This window comes from Hemibagrus wyckioides, linkage group LG21 (assembly GCF_019097595.1).
Source record: "Hemibagrus wyckioides isolate EC202008001 linkage group LG21, SWU_Hwy_1.0, whole genome shotgun sequence".
In the NCBI taxonomy this organism is placed as follows: Eukaryota; Metazoa; Chordata; class Actinopteri; order Siluriformes; family Bagridae; genus Hemibagrus; species Hemibagrus wyckioides.
Genome location: NC_080730.1, coordinates 8,255,703 through 8,272,671, shown reverse-complemented (window position 1 = coordinate 8,272,671; position 16,969 = coordinate 8,255,703). Strand labels below are relative to the sequence as shown.

The following is a 16,969-nucleotide window of genomic DNA, read 5'->3' as shown; positions in this document are numbered from 1 at the left end:
CCCGGGATCCTGACCTGGATAGCTAGTAAATGTGAATAAGTGAGAGAGGATGGGTTCCCTTTCGAGTCTGGTTCCTCTCAGGGTTTCTTCCTCATATCGCCTCAGGGACTATTTCCTTGCCATTGTCACCTCTGGCTTGTAAATTAGCGCTAAATATAAATTGAAATTAAAAATTTTGTGGTTTATTTTCTGAATTTATATATTCCTGTATGTTCTTTTTAAAAAGCACTATACAAATAAAATTGAATTATCTGTGCATTTCAGAAAACAAACATTTATGTTCCAAATACATTTCTAATACCAATGCTGCCTATTTAAATTCTAGTCATGTAACCCAACTTGAAAACATTATTTAAATTGAACAGATAATGTGTTTGAAATGAATAGCTGTAGATATGAATAGTAGGTGCATTATTAGTTTGTTGTCGTTGTTGTTGTTGGTGGTGGTGGTGGTGGTGGTGGTGGTGTTTTATTTGGTTTTAGATTCAAGAAAGATTCATCATTCAAGAACTTGTTCATAGGGTTGAGAACGGTCATAGCCATCCTTCACAGAGACCTGTGACATTGCTGACATTTCAACCTCTGCTTTTTTCCCCCTAGTGTTTTTGTGTGCAAAGTGGTATGATCCATGTTTAATTTGGGGGGAAAAAAGACAGATAAATAAATAAATCCCTTTAGTAAAAACCCTTTCAGTCTAGACCTTACCTGCCTTGCATTTATATTCAGATACAGATTTAAATACAGATATTTGGAGCACTAAACACATACAGATGAACAGGGTGGCACTGAATTACACTCTGGAAGAAGACACATAGACACGTACACTCTCTCTCTCTGTGTCTCTCATTCAATCTGTCTCTTTGCTTCACATTTTCTCCATGTCTTACACTCATTAACTCATTTGTCAGTCAGTCATTGAGTCAGTCAGCCAGTCAATCAGTCATTGAGTCAGAGTCAGTCACTCATTCAGTCATTGAGTCTGCCAGTCACTCAGCCAGTTATTGGGTCAGTCAGTCATTGAGTCAGTCACTGAGTCAGTCATTGTGTCAGTTAGTCATTGAATCAGTCAGTCAGCCAGTCATTGAGTCAGTTACTCACTGAATCAATCAGTCATTCAGTCAGTCAGTCATTCAGTCAGTCATTGAGTCAGTCAGTCACTGAGTAAGTCAGTCATTGAGTCAGTCAGTCATTCAGTCAGTTATTGAGTCAGTTAGTCAGCCAGTCAATCAGTCATTGAGTCAGTCACTCAGCCAGTCATTCAGTTAGTCACTGAATCAATCAGTCAGTCAGTCATTGAGTAAGCCAGTCACTGAGTCAGTTATTGTCAGTTAGTCAGCCAGTCAATCAGTCATTGAGTCAGTCACTCAGCCAGTCATTGAGTCAGTTAGTCATTGAATCAATCAGTCAGTCAGTCATTGAGTCAGTCAGTCATTGAGTCAGTCAGTCAGTCAGTCTCTCACTCTATCTTTCTCTCTGGAACACAGAGAAACACACATAAATAGCCCAGCAGTAATAAGACACAGGTGAGAATTATCATGCATTACCTGATGGTTTAACCCACCTCAGGCTCGACCACATCCCCCTGCTGCCACACACTCTTATTAAACAAAAGACACTTTGTACAGGATTGTATCCAAACACAGCACAAGAACACACCATTCTCTCTGGTGTAAACACTGCAAGCTGAATCTTTGATGAGTCACAGAATGTCATTTGAATCGTTTCTGGGTAAGACGGTCACCGTCTTAAATTAAAGCCTATTAAAGCGCTCACCACAAGAGATATTTCTAGCATCATTACTTTCTGACTCTTACTACTTTGACCCCCCCGTCTGTCCGCCTGCCAATTAATTACGGATTTTCCTGCTATCTGTACTCTACCTGGACCTCTGCGATAGCCTCTGCCTCGACCCCAAGTAAACAGACTGTACCTTTTTTCTCCTCTTGCTCCTGACTCTCCTGCATTACAATACAAATTCTGTTCTTGTTTACACCACATGGATTCAGCTCATGAAGTCAGGTCCCTCTTTAAGCACAGCATAAAATCAATATAGAGATGTAATGAAAGCAGCCTTGTATTTCCTCACATCGAATCAGACAGAGTTTCTGTGAGAAAATTGTTCTGAATGAAACCGCACTTCCTGTGGGGAACCGATCTGATTATCTGATTATAATCTTCATTCATTCATTCATTCATTCATTTATTTGGCTTCACTAACTACTCTACTGCTGCTTTACTTTAATTGCAGCCATGTGAAACCCAACATGTCTATTAATCCTTTATGAGCACACTCTTATTTTAAATGAACAATTTCAGAGACGTTAAGCAACCAATTTCCTGAATGCATTAAAAAGTGCATGCTGATATCCAAGGGAAATAAATAATGTTCTTGATACTGGCGTGAACTTAATCATTGCTTCAGAAAGACTTCTTTTTTTTTCCAATTACAAGATGCTGCGTTTTTCTTTTGGTTTCCTGTAATCTAAGACAATCTCTTGGGGTGGATGAAAAGGATTTTCATTTAAATCCCAACTCTTTTTGGGTCTGTGTTATCTAATATTTTTTTTTTTTGTATTGCTAAGCAACATAATGTCCCATTCTCTCCTGGGATATTTCTGCAATCATCATTTTCTGTGAAAACTTCTATTCCATGTTTCCCCAGGGACTGAAATTGAGAAGTGCTTGCTGGAGAGTTAAAAATGACACAAACTTGGTTCTGTCTAATTAGAAAATCCAAGCTTAAGTGAGGATGGAGATGTGTTTTCCATTACGTTCTTCTGAATTGGAAATCTGTGTTGTTGTTGTTGTTGTTGTTGTTGTTGTTGTTGTTTGGTTTGGTGTTGATAGTCCACATGGAAATGAACATGGAAGTTAAATTTGATATAAAAATGACCTCATGCTTTTTTTTTATTACTTGAACTGGTACATGGTCCATTGTAGATTATATTATGCTCTAATTGTGCTGAAAAAAGTGATATCTGGGGTCGATGGGTTTGATTCCCGTGTCCACACTGGGTTAGTGGAGTTTGCCTGTTCTCCCCATGCTTCCAGGTTTCCTCTGGTTACTCTGGTTTCCTCCCCAGGTCCAAAGACCTGCACTGCAGGCTGATTATGAGTGTGGTTTTGCCCTGTGATGAGTTGGCACCTCGTCCAGTTTATCCTCCACCTTGTTTGCCCCGTGTTTGCTGGCATATAATTCAAGCTTCCTGTGACCATACATAGGGTATGCGGTTCAGAAAATAGAGGGTTGGATGGATGAAGAATCCATGCACTGTAATTGAAGGGCTTGGGGGGGTGCATACATAATTTCTTATTTCCGTCATTAGGAATTGTTTCTTACTTATTCCCCATTACATTACTACTGAAGTTCTGGTCAGAACGTGCTGATTAATCTTCTGTAAAAGCTCTGGCAAAGATTCTGACTAAATTTACACTCATTCTCATACATTATTGATTCTTTATTAATAACTTACGGATGGAAAGGGTGTAAAGATAAAAAGTGAATACATTTTGGCTTGGGTGAAGGTTTCAGTGAGGAGATTTATTTTATTTTATTTTATTTATTTATTATTTTTTCACATTTTTGGAAGGGTCTCCTGTGTCAGCACTTTGTAAAAGTCATAATTCAGGCTGTTTTATTTAAGCTTTCGGACATGGCGAAGTTTTCACGAGGAAGGATTTAGTTTTAATTATTTATTTAATTCAAGAGAGAGAGAGAAAGAGAGGCTTTTGTAGCTGCTATAATGAAAGTGATAATAGGAACATGTTTCACAGACGTTCCACAACATTAGACGCAAAAAATAAATGGAGCTATAAATATTGCAGTTGTTGGCAAATATAGTAAACAGTAAGCCGTTTTTATACTTGCCTGAAACAGTGTCATACATTCTGCATATTTTAAACAGTTTAATGAGACAAAAAGTTTTTTTTATGTAAAATAATTGTATAAAGAATAAAGCCTATATATTTATAAGCCTATATGTCTGTATGGAAAGACTTAATTATACGTCAATTACTGCAGTAATAGTCCTTTGAATGTGCCAGATGTTATTTACTGAATTGATGTTTTGTTTCTCCGCAGATCTTCACTCGATATGGCAAATGCTACACGTTTAACTCTGGCCAGGATGGACAGCCACTCCGCATCACCACGAAAGGGGGTATGGGCAACGGCCTGGAACTAATGCTGGACATTCAACAGGACGAATACCTGCCAGTGTGGGGAGAGACAGGTAAAGCACACTCTCACACATAATTCTACACACTCACTGACTCACATTAGCTCACTGCTGGGCAACAAATGCCACTAGCACATTAAGATGCTAGCAGGGGAGAGAAGAGCTGCTAAAGCAGATGGAGGGGAATTGTGTGTATAAATAAATAATAACACAATAAACAATTAAAGGATGCACAAGTAATAAAATGCGTGTGCTGTTATATATAACAAGATCAAATCAAGACGAGGGGGTTTCAAACAATATGTTACCACTTGAAATAAATGAGGTTACAGAAAAATCCTCTCCAAATGATGTTTTCCTGTTTTCCCATTAGTCATGAAATTATACTAAAATGAATTTTTCGAAAGTTAAGTTTTAACTCCTGTACAATGAATATCCGTTTTTTTTTTTTGTACTTACTTAGATTAGTTCTAAACAAATTTGAATGCAAATGCACTTCGCCCAGAGCCAGTATAAAATTGTGTAAAAGATAACAGCTTTATCCATCCCATTTCCCCAGACATGCATTACATCCGTCCATCTTGTCCTTGGTAGACTAGATTAATATGCACAATATGATTATGAGAATCTGAATGCTGGCTTCCGTGTCCACACTGTGGCAAGTGATGTCATTGCGCTTTTGAGGCCATTTCTTCTGTCTCCACTGGAGAAGACGAGCACTCCTCACGTGCAGACGGTGGAGTTGTACAACAAGGCACATACCCACTTAGAGTCCCATACAGACCCAAACAGGCAGCAAGACAAGTTAATTACACATCAGATGACATATGGACGTGGGGAGCGTTCAAGTCCGTCTTTTTGCTTTCCACTCAATAGCTTAGTGTAGCTAAACTTAAGCTTCTATTGTTGTAATTGAAAGGAAAGCACAGAGACAGATATGGGAGGGACAAAGTGACAGTTTAAATAGACAGCCTGAGAAGTGCCTGTCTTTCAGACCTGCATTTCCTGAATGCTGATTTCACAAGGCTGTGTGTAGCAGTGTGTGTCTTTTCATCAGAGATAATATGATGTACAGATATACAAGGGCAGTGGTACAGTTTATAAAATATATTTTCAAAGCATCCAGTGATTAATGTGATATGATTTCAAGATGTTTTAATATGATGTGTGCCTGATGTAATACAATTTAATTAAATATCGTGCAACAGATGTGCTTGAAGTGGTGGTGGTCCAAACCTCATTCATACACACCGAGGCACAGAGACTATGCCTCCTTCACTAGACTGACAGACACAGTGGCCATGCCCCCTCACTGGTAATGACGGGGAGTTTATTTCCTCCTTTACTATGTCTGAGAAGAGAATGTAGGGAGAAGAGGTATACAGGCTGTGCCTCCTTCAGTGAGACTGAGAGACATAAGCCACACCTCTTTCAATAGAACTGACAATTACAAAGGTCACACCCACATCATTGATAAAGACGGAACCAGAGCACATAATATCTTCACTAAGACAGCCAAGTACTGAAGCCACACCTCCAACAGAAAAAGACTATGCCTCCTTCACTGGGACTGACATAGACAAAGGCCACACCTCCTTCACTGGGACTGACAGACACAAAGGCCACACCTCCTTCATCAGGACTGACATAGACAAAGGCCACACCTCCTTCACAAAGGCCACACATCTTTCACTGAGAGTGACCTACACAAAGGACACATCTGTTTCAGTGAAAATGACAGGCACAAAGGCCACACTTCCTTTACTGAGACTGACATACACATAGGCCACACCTCCTTTGCAAAGGCCACACCTCCTTCACTGACAGTGACATACACAAAGGACATACCTGTTTCAGTGAAAATGACAGACACAAAGGCCACACCTCCTTCACTGAGACGACACAATGACACAAAGGCCACATCTCTGTCACTGGGGCTGACAGACACAAAGGCCACAACTGCTTCACTGAGAATGACAGACATAAAGGCCACACCTACTTCACTGGGACTAACAGGCACAAAGGCTACACCTCCTTCACTAAGAATGACATAGACAAAGGCCACACCTCCTTCACAAAGGCCACACCTCCTTCACTGTGAATGACATACATAATGGACACACCTCTTTCAGTGAAAATGACAGACACAAAGGCCACACCTCCTTCAGAGAGAATGACAGACAAAGAGGACACACCATCTTCACTGACAAAGGCCACACCTCTTTAATGGACCTGACATCCACAGAGCTCTCACCATATTCATTGTGTCTTAGCCATACTTCAGTCGCACTGACAAATTCAGATAAAAAATATGCTGTGTTTAATTATGATATGAAACTATTTTAAACAAAAGGTTAATGTATACAGTAGCTTATGTACAATTTTGCCAATGTCATTTAATTTCAGTCACATAACTCTTATAAGAGAAAAACTGCAAATGACATGTGAGTGTGAACCCATGGTCAAGGGCAACTCAAACCAGAAGATTTTCATGGTGCCCTTGTTCTGAACTTCATCTTCAATTTATTTTTTTACTTATGCATATAAGTATAAACTCAGTAGAAATTTGACTGTATGGTACTGATAGTAATGAATAACCAGGGCAAAGATGAACAAGCTATTTGTTCACTGACCCATTTCTTTTTATGCCATGTTTTTATTAACATCTTTAATGTTTCATCCATATTTGGTTGGTAGTGCTGCTAATAAAAATGAAGCAAAATGTCACCACTCCTGTGATGCACCCCGAAGATTATTTGACATTAATCTGGGTCACTCCTAGCTTCCAGCGTTTTTTCAGCAGCTCTGTCCATAACGCTGAATACAGAAACTCTCCACAGCGGTGCTGCAAGTGCTTTTCCACCAGCTGTAGACTGAGTAAATGTAGTCAGTACACCAGGCAGGAGGCAAGACCCAGGAATACCTAAAACCAACTGAATATCACATTATTAAAAATAAAGACATACAGGAAACGAAACCACAGGAAACCATAGACTAGGACCAACAATAGAGACAAGATAATCCCTGCCTGCAATCTCACACATGCAATAGTTTACCCCCACACAGAGTCCAGCAGAGGGGTATAAGTATGCAGATTAATGACTGGTAATGGGAAACAGGGGAACTAATTAACTACCCTAGCGACACAGTAATAAGAACAGGAAGCATTGATGATAAAAGGAAAGTGTAGGGGATAATGAGACAGATGGTGCACGGTCAAGGGTAAACTGACAGGATAGACTTGACTGTGATAAACATATAATATATGGTGCCGACACTTAAACTGAGAATTTAAGGCTTTTTTAGAAGTACTAAAAAGTACTACAAAAGTTTGCAGGCATTGTTGAAAACATTCTATTCTATATTTAGTCCATTTTTGATGATATAGTAACCTCCAGTCTTCTGAAAAACTTTTCAACCAAATTCTAGGGTGTGGCCGTGGGGATTTGATCTAATTCAGCCTCGAGAGCATTAGCGAGGTCAGAAACTGATGTTTAGCGTGAAAAGGATTGGAGTGCTCTTAAGTTCTTCCACACCATCATTGGCAAACCGTGTCTTCATAGACTTTGCTTTGTGCACAGAGGCTGGAACAGGTTCAGACCCCTTAGTTACTATAATGGGGAAAAAATGTCATGCTACAGAAAAACAAACACATCCTAAACAGTTGTGTGCTTCCCATTTTGTTTGTGCAACAGATTGGAGAAAGCCTTCACAAGGAGGTAAAGGTCAGATGTCTACAAACATTTGGTCATATTCTGTATACTGTATGAAATAAAACATCTCTGAACCTGATCAGTTAAATAGAGATTTGTTATGAATCCTTTCCCACACTCCAAACCAACAGTGGCAGAAAGCTTCTACATGAAAAAGTCTAATCAAGTAAAAGAAAGTTAATATGATGCCATACTGTATAACATCTTACTGAACCAAACTGCATAATTACATTTGGGTAAAATATATAGTATATAATATTTTTCATCGTCTGTACCGCTTATCCAATCCATCCTCGGGTCACGGAGAGCCTGTGTCTATCTCAGGCGTCATCGGGCATCGGGACGGCGTGCCAACCCATCGCAGGGCTGGTATATAATATAATATACATAAATACCTAAAATATTAGTGTAAAAACAATACAAATTGCGAGTATTTTTCCATGATTCCAAGATTCCTTTTTATTCTTGAATGCTTCAGCTACTTTTCAGATAAGTGATTCTGAGAAGTGAATCTGAATGCAGGTTTATTTGTTTTCTGAGTAATAAAACCATCTAAAATGATATATGAAAGAATTGGCGCTTAGCAAAGCTAATGGAAAATCGAGCAGTTCAAATCTATGCTCTATATACATTATGACACTGTGTACACAACTAAAATATACCTGCATCCTTCTTCTTACATTCAACGCTCGTTGTTATCTCTGAGCTATGTATAGAAACGATTAGCATGCTTTTCTAAGCTGCATGTGTGTTTCTGATGTGCCTTTTTGGAACATTTTGCAAGCTAGATTTCATTTAAGGCTGATGAGGCCTCACTTAGATGCGTGTGTTAGCCGCTGGACTTTTTTAAAATTATTATTATTATTATTAGTATTATTATTATTATTATTATTATTATTATTATAATTACCCATCAAAAAGAAAGATGAACCCGTTTAAACGATCAGTCAGATCCATCATGTTGTGTGAGTAACCCGAGTACGTCGCCATCCCACTAGTTAATGTAAAATCTATAAATGAAGAATACATTTGAGCTTACAATGCCAGCGAGTATCGACTTCTCTATAATCTTAAATGTGTGTTTATTCACATATTCATTACTGAGGTGCCAATGCCTCCACATTTAGGTATCAGAGTTGCAGTTACGACTGTGTATTTCAGTCCACGCTCTTAGCTTAGTGTTTGTCTGCTCTGCCGCTCGGGGTAAATATACAGCAGGCTATAAGGCAAGCTAAGAGCTTGGCAGGCTTTCAGCAAAGCAATATGATACATATGATTTAATCAAGGACAGTGTAGACCTAATGTTCAGTAGAGCATTTTATCACCACTTTCCTGATGACCTTTGCCAAAATGCTTCAAAGCGATATTTCCGGAATTTATCTCATCTCGCAGTTTAACCAGACTAAGCACTAACACTGTGGCTTTTCTTCCAGATCTGTAAAATAATTTATCACAGCTTGAGCCGAGTGAGCCTCGGCGCATGTGTGAGAAAAATATCAATCTTTAATATTTTTTTTTTTCGAATGTCTACGAAAATATTTATACTTACCTTCAGAATTGTGTTTATTTTTTCAGAATATAATCTTTTATTTTTATTGTATAAGTATAAAACAGCACCAGCGTGAATGATCATGGGTCAGGTTTTATTACCTTCAGTTACACAGGACCTTATTTGTAATACTAATTGTCTTTATACACATTAGTCCGTGCTGAATTCTCTGTTCTGATTGGTCAGGAGGTGGTTAATCAATTTACCGTAACAGTAATCACAAGTTTAATCCAAATCTAAATGAATAAATGAATTAAATACTTGTCTTGCAGACTTTCCACAAAATGAAATGTAACCACAAATGATCGAAAAAGAGAAGATTTGTTTATTAGGAAAATTTTTTAAAAAAAAGTATATTCTACGGCATATTGCTGTGGTGTGCTGTAGCTATATCACACCATCTCATTTTTGATTACTTTCCTATAACAGCCAGGACGCTCCATCATGTTTTATTCCTAGCTTATTGAGCTAGCCAAAGGCAATGTCAAAGAAAGAAATGGGATGAAGGTAAGAGAGGGGAAAAAAACACCTTTGGAAGAACCAAGATTCAGTCAGGGACCATCCTTCTCTGTATAGCTGCTGTGTGAATTATGAGTTTTTCTTTTCAAATAGTCTGGGATATGTCATTTATATGAAAGAAAAGATAACGGTTAGCGTTATTTCACGAACCAGAAATCAGTAGGGAAAGAAATCAGCTTGTTAGTTATTTATAATTTTTACAGCCCATTATTCAGTAACTACAGTACAGGTTTCGTTATGAAGACTAAATAGAGTAAGGTTGTTATAGTGAAGAGTATAGCTTTAGATCTAGAGCTAGATGATTGTTTTTAGTTTATTTACTTATTATGCAAAAGAAAGAAAATGGAGTGTACACTGATTTGCCACGGCATGCGTTAGGGAAGAGATCTGTTAATGCTATTTGTTTGCAATGCCACTGCAGCTGACTGATCAGATACAAACTGATTAAAAGTTTTGAGGGATATGTGTTTGCTTAGTTCAAATGGGCACAAAGTTAATAAAACCAAAAAAAAAATGGTTGTAACTTGTCATGTCTCCCAAAAATAAGCACAAATCTGTTCTCAGGTCTGAGAGCTTATTTACAGCTCTAGCTCTGATAGTTAGAAAGCATTTGCACTGGAGAAAATACAAAAATGCTAAATAAATGTCTACTTACAGAAAATGTCAACATGGTATGTAGAACATTCCCGTTAAAATTTCTATGCACTATAAGAACGTTTTTGTGCTTCTTGAACGTCCCATTCTATATTTAGTCCACTTTTGCTGTTACATCCACTCTTCTAGATTTTAAAGTGAGGCTGTGGAGATTGATTTGTGTCCATTCAGCTACAAACGCATTAGTGAGGTCAGGTACTGACATCAGACAAGAAAGACTAGAGCACAGTCGGCGTTCCGGTTCTGTGAGGTTGAGGTCTGAGCTCTGTAAAGATCACTCAGTTTCTTTTAGTTTACACTTGGCAAACCGTGTCTTTGTGCACAGGGGCATTGTCATGCTGGAACAGAAGCATGAGCCTTTTAGTTCCAGTGAAGGGAAATTGTAATTCTATAGCATAAAAAGACAGAAAATCTAGAAAATTGTGTGCTTCTTTGTAGCAGCACTTTGGGGAAGACCCACATGTAGCACATACGGCGTCAGATGTCCACACACATATAGTGTTTTAGACACATAAAAAATCATGCAGAATTCAAAAGTGCAGTCTTTTTACAGAACTAGGACATTTTTATGTATTTAAGGCAAAGCTTGCCTCAAACTGTGCATCTAATTTTTTGTAAGATTACTGATGTGTATTGGTGTGGCTCATGATGTTCTCTATTTGTACTCTACAATGCCTAGAAATGTAAGAGCTATCAGTGTAGAGTGTCATACACCGAGCACGATTCCTCAGTCATATTAAGAAGTCAGTGGTCAGCACACTGTCAGTGCATTGTAAATCTGACTCAGGTACCTTTTCCTGAGCGTTCCCACATCCGTCAGCAGAAACAAGATCCTAAATCATTAATTCAACCATGCATAGAAGACCACTGCATATCGTAACCGAATCGGTTCTCTTTCCCTTACAGATGAGACGTCTTTTGAAGCCGGCATCAAAGTGCAGATCCATACTCAGGACGAGCCGCCGTTCATCGATCAGCTGGGATTCGGAGTGGCGCCAGGCTTTCAGACTTTTGTGTCCTGCCAGGAGCAGAGGGTAAGCGACTGCTGCTGTTCCAGTCTCTGTAGATGTGACGGCTAGTGGTAGCCATGCAACAATAATTAAAGAGAATTTATACAAATTGATTTTTCCAACGAGTTTTAGGTCAGCACCCTGAAATGACATTGAGAAACTGCTCCTGAATGTCATACTGTGTTAATCAACTGAAGACTCCAGTCATGGACTTGCACAGAGATACTGCATACCCTTTAGTACCAACCTGAAAATTCACTTCAATTCAATTTTATTTGCAACAGTGGACACTGGCACAAAACAGCTTTACAGAAGTAAAGAAATCCCAGATATACATTACAAATGGAGTAAGCCAGAGTTGATGGTGGTTAGAAAAAAGTACATGAGATGATATTAGGATGAAACCTTAAGAGAAACCAGACTCAAAAGCGAACCTATCCTCATAGAATAGAATAGAAGCCTTTATTTGTTACATATACATTACAGCACAGTAAAATTCTTTCTTGAGTACAGTGTCAGCCATAATACAGCACCCTTGGAGCAGTGAGGGTTAGGGGCCTTGCTTGTGGCAACTTGGCAGTGCTGAGGCTTGAACTCCAATCAACAAACAAAAGCTTTAACCACTTGAGCCTGCACTGCCCAACTTAAGCCTCCATTGCCCCAACTGAGCTTGCACTGCCCAACTTGATGCACCACTGCCCCTTTTGAGTCACCACTGCCCCACTTGAGCCTGCACTACCCCACTTGAGCCAACACTGCCCCTTTTGAGTCACCACTGCCCCTCTTCAGCCACCACTGCCCCTTTTGAGTCACCACTGCCCCTCTTCAGCCACCACTGCCCCTTTTGAGTCACCACTGCCCCTCTTCAGCCACCACTGCCCCACTTGAGCCACAACTGCCCCACTTGAGTCACCACTGCTAAACTGGGTGACACTCAAGGGTGCAATTATAAATAATTTCCCTTTATAACTGTGTATTATATATATATATAATATATATATATATATATAGTAATATATATATAGTATATAATATATTATATATAGTAAAATAATGTGATTATGTGAGCACCATATGAGCAACTTCTGAGCATCAGAGTTAGTTCTGAATTCATTGCAACTTAGCCTGAAGTCTATTTTGTTACACTTATCAACTGTTCACCGATGGAAACTTGAGTGCAGAACTGTTCATGGCAATTGCAATCCCAAGCCGTTGTAGTAAAACCGTTCATAGCAATTGCAATCCTAAATCACTGTTATGGTTTTTACCATCCACAGCAATCTCGCGTATCTTTAGGCGGTCCATGTGGGCCATCCCCAGCAGCAGTGAGCGCTTTCCAAGTGATGAGAATTCCAACCAGAAGTACGAAACTAAAATACAAAAAAAAAAAAAAAAAATCAATATAGCTCACTTTGTTGTATAATGGAGCTTTCATACTGGGCATATTTCTTTGGTAGCAGCTGCAAGGCGGGTGGAAATAACTTCTAAAAGTTGGGGGGAAAAAAAGGTCTCCTTTTTGGAAAAGTACTGATTGACGTCAATCGCGTTTTCTTTTGTTTTTTCTTCTTTCATGACGTCGCAAGTTGTGGAGTATATGGAGTATAAAATTCAACCAGTGGAATGACTATAGACTTATCAGACATTTTCACAAACAAGCAAAGGAATTATTTTATCGCCGTCAAATTAGTCAGGACGCTGTTGGCTTTGAGTTTGAGACTTAAGGTTAACCTTACACAAAATTTTTGTGTCACCATTTACTATGAAGATATAAGCAATCGTGTTAAAAAAAAAGGGTGCAAAATAAAAAACATAAAGTGGTTTTCACACAAGACACGCTTGCTGCGAATCCGAGTGCAATTGTTCCTCACACCTCTGACTCATTCATGTGGATCGTGGCACGGTTCCTGGGCACCGGAACACAGACCACCTCCTACAGATGGCCTACAATCGGTCTCAATTCCCGCAGTTCGCTTCCCAGTCCGCATGACAGCTTCCACATTACCATATATTTTTTTTCATGTGAACCCCATCAGAATAAACTTCCAGTGTGAAAGACCTGGAAAGCAGAGGTCCAGAGGCTTAGAACAAGTTCATATGTCTGGGCTACCCAGATTTTTGTTCATGCTTGGTCAGCGTACTTGTAGTTTGCTTGCCAGGACAAGTGTATTTTATTTTATTTAATTTAATAAGTGATAAATTAGACCACAATGCTATCAGCAACCAACTACCTTTTTTTTCTTTACCCCAAAAGAATTTACATTTGTGGCAGTGCAAAATAATGAACAGTGCTGGAAGCTGTTAGGGAAAAAAAGATTCATAGAAGTCGTTACAAACAGTTTTTTTTTTTACTCCTGAGGAGAGGAAATGCCACTCTTAATCCTTTCGAAGAGCAGGTGAAAGGTGGCCTGATGCTGATATGTGACCGGTCAGCTCTCTGGCTTTCGTAATTGGAGACGAGTGAAATCTCGACGGGAAGCAAATCGATTTCTTTTAACATCCAGCTTTGCTGTTTCATGCAGATCCAATCACAAGAACCTAGGTTCTGGCTCTCTTTAATCAGTGTGTATGTGCTGCTCTCATCTCTTTCTTATCATAAACCACTCTGCCTATAAATCTCACAAACAAACACCGAGCCCAGAGGCAGTACTGGCGATGTTATACAGCTAAACCAAATGAGCGTGTTTACATAGCCATATCGGCTGTGTTCTAACACTCAGCACAGCGTGTGTAGGTGGCTATCTTTCCACTGGTATGGTTGTTGTTTTTGCCATGCTGATAGTGAATTGGCGACAGGCCCTTGTTTTCGAGGGTGGTGAAAGTGTTGCATTAAAAGCAGTTTTTTTAGTGATTTAATGCCCCACCCTATTCTTCATTTTCATTCAATTCCAGATGACTACATTCAGCTGGAGCTTTTCATGTGCAGCAATTCTAATGCACTACACACATTCCTCACTCTACTCCAGCTTAGACTGACAGAGAAAGCTACGGCAAACCGAACAGCCTGTTCTCACTATATTTAATTAGCCCAGTCACTCTGGCTGTCTCTCTCATCTGTGACAAACTGTCTCCCCTCAGCTTACCCAAAGCTTCTTCAAATAAACTTAATTTATATTTTCAATTTTCGGTCAAAAACTACATTAGTTAGTCAACTTTGTTTGCTTTTTTTTTCTCCTTGTATTTGTATGTAAGTATTTTTATTTTATTTTTCGAAATTGGAACAACAGTTATGTTAACCAAGTTGAAAATAAATGTGCTTATAGAACAAAAGAAATAAGTATACATTGTAATTATGCTTATACAGTTACTCTATTCAATTATATAAATTAATATATGAATTGTAAATAAATATGAAATATATTTTATAATAAATATAAAATATTGATATATTCAATTAGATAAATTCTTCTTTTTTTGCTTTACTATTTTTACCATCTTCTAAAATTGTAAGTCCAAGTTTATTTTCTGATCACTTAAACTTTCAAAATTATTATTTTATTTTATTTTATTTTATTTTATTTTATTTTATTTTATTTTTATGAAATGCAGATCTTTGTAATTATAGTGAAAATATAGTAAAGTATTGTTTTCTGCAAGGAAAAGAATATTTCTGAACATTTTAACAATATAGTGTTTCCAAAAACAGGCAGAATATTGTTTCTGGTTGTATGTGTAAGTATCTGTTCTTTTAAGAAATCCTCATCTACACACTCCATCTGTATCTGGCATGAATTATGCCTCTAACAGTTCCTCACCTTCATCTCTTTTTCAACTTTTTGCAAGCTTTCTTTAAACACTGATGCTATCAGAAGTGCGAGTGTGCAACAAAATATTTTCAAAGAATCTTTTGCATTATTCTGAGATACAGTCATACATTTTTAATGAATTAACGCTGGGTTTTTTTTCCTTCATATGCAAAAAATCAATTTACGCAAATATAAAACCTGCTCTTCAGATGTAATGTATGTACCTTTCACACATTACTGGCTTTCACAAATTTCCAGGCTGGAGCAAATGACATATAAGTGCTAAAGGAATCTCTTTGAATAGAGACTTTATAACGCATATATAGGCAGAAACATTGACAGATATGTTAGAAGAAAGAAGCAGTTCTATGTAGACCCTGTTAGTAAATCAGCTTACACCAGACTGCAATCTTTGCCATCTATGCTGAACCCTGTCTCAGGCTACACGAGAACTGAAAATATCAGCTGCAAATATTAGAGTCAGTTATTGACTTATTCAATAACTGACTCTTTAAAGTCAAGTCAGTTATTGACTTATTCATTAAGACCAGAGCGAGTCCACTGTGCTTTTTGGTAAGGTATCGAGGCGATTTAGTTCAAAAAATCTGACTTATAAAGTTTATGTTTTAGAAATACATGATACAAAAATGTGTTTATAAATACATTATGTTTTTATAAATGTGTAGTAAACAAAAACAAAACAAATCAGGCCAAAAAAATAAGACAGTTTACCAAAAAAAACTTGTTAAACACATCTTTGTTTGCAAAATGGGACTTAATAAATGTGTGTTATTTCTTTGCTAATTTTTTCCCTACTGATCAAACCTCATTTGTCTGTTATGTCAGATGTACTGAAAATGCACAGTAGTTGTTCATTCACAGAACACTTGTGTTTGTTTAATAGTCTGCAAAGAACAGTGGACCTCATTTGTCAAGCTTTTTGTTTAAGGTTGTGTGCAAATGTTTGCATAAGACAAACTAAACTAACATCTACTGCTAGCTTACTCTAGTAACTGTTGGAAACACTGATGTTCTTCATTCTCGCTGATCACCTGTAATGTACAATGCACGTTCCCAGCACAGCTCAATTGCATGTAGAGTGACGCCCACAAAACTCCATATAAGGTCATGACAGCTAGAAGCATTAAATGCCTAAAAGAAAAGGTGTAAGTGGGATTTATTTTGACTAATATGTATGCGGGAAAAAATCTTTTTAGCGGTGTAAACATGAATAATTAATGGCAATAATTTGACACAAACAGGCTTCACAGAATGTTCTTTATGTTATTCTTAGTCCCTGAACTAGTGAACAAGGATGAGGAGGTGTTTTTCATAGAGACTTCAGAGCTTTTCTGTAAGTAATTCTGGATAAGGCTGTGTGCTAAATGCAATTCAGTGTATTTCAGATACACTTTATTTCCAAAATATTTTTGGGACACCCCATTCAAATCATTGAATTCAGGTGTTGTTTTTCAGGGGTTGGGCTCGGCCCCTTCGTTCCAGTGAAAGGAACTCTTAATGCTTCAGCTTGCTAAGACATTTTAGACAATTTCAGGCTCCCAACTTTGTGGGAACAGTTTGGGGATGGCCCCTTCCTGTTCCA

At 38.2% G+C, this 16,969-nt stretch overlaps 1 protein-coding gene across 2 annotated transcripts in view; it reads left to right on the top strand.

Moving 5' to 3' along the window:
• Positions 1-16,969, top strand: part of asic1b (acid-sensing (proton-gated) ion channel 1b) — a 319,202-nt gene that overhangs the window by 263,799 nt on the left and 38,434 nt on the right. For both annotated transcript variants that reach the window (XM_058373993.1, XM_058373992.1), the window contains 2 exons: positions 4,082-4,232; positions 11,520-11,647. In XM_058373993.1, the coding sequence (XP_058229976.1) occupies positions 4,082-4,232; positions 11,520-11,647 (279 nt within the window). The remainder of the gene's footprint in view (positions 1-4,081; positions 4,233-11,519; positions 11,648-16,969) is intronic.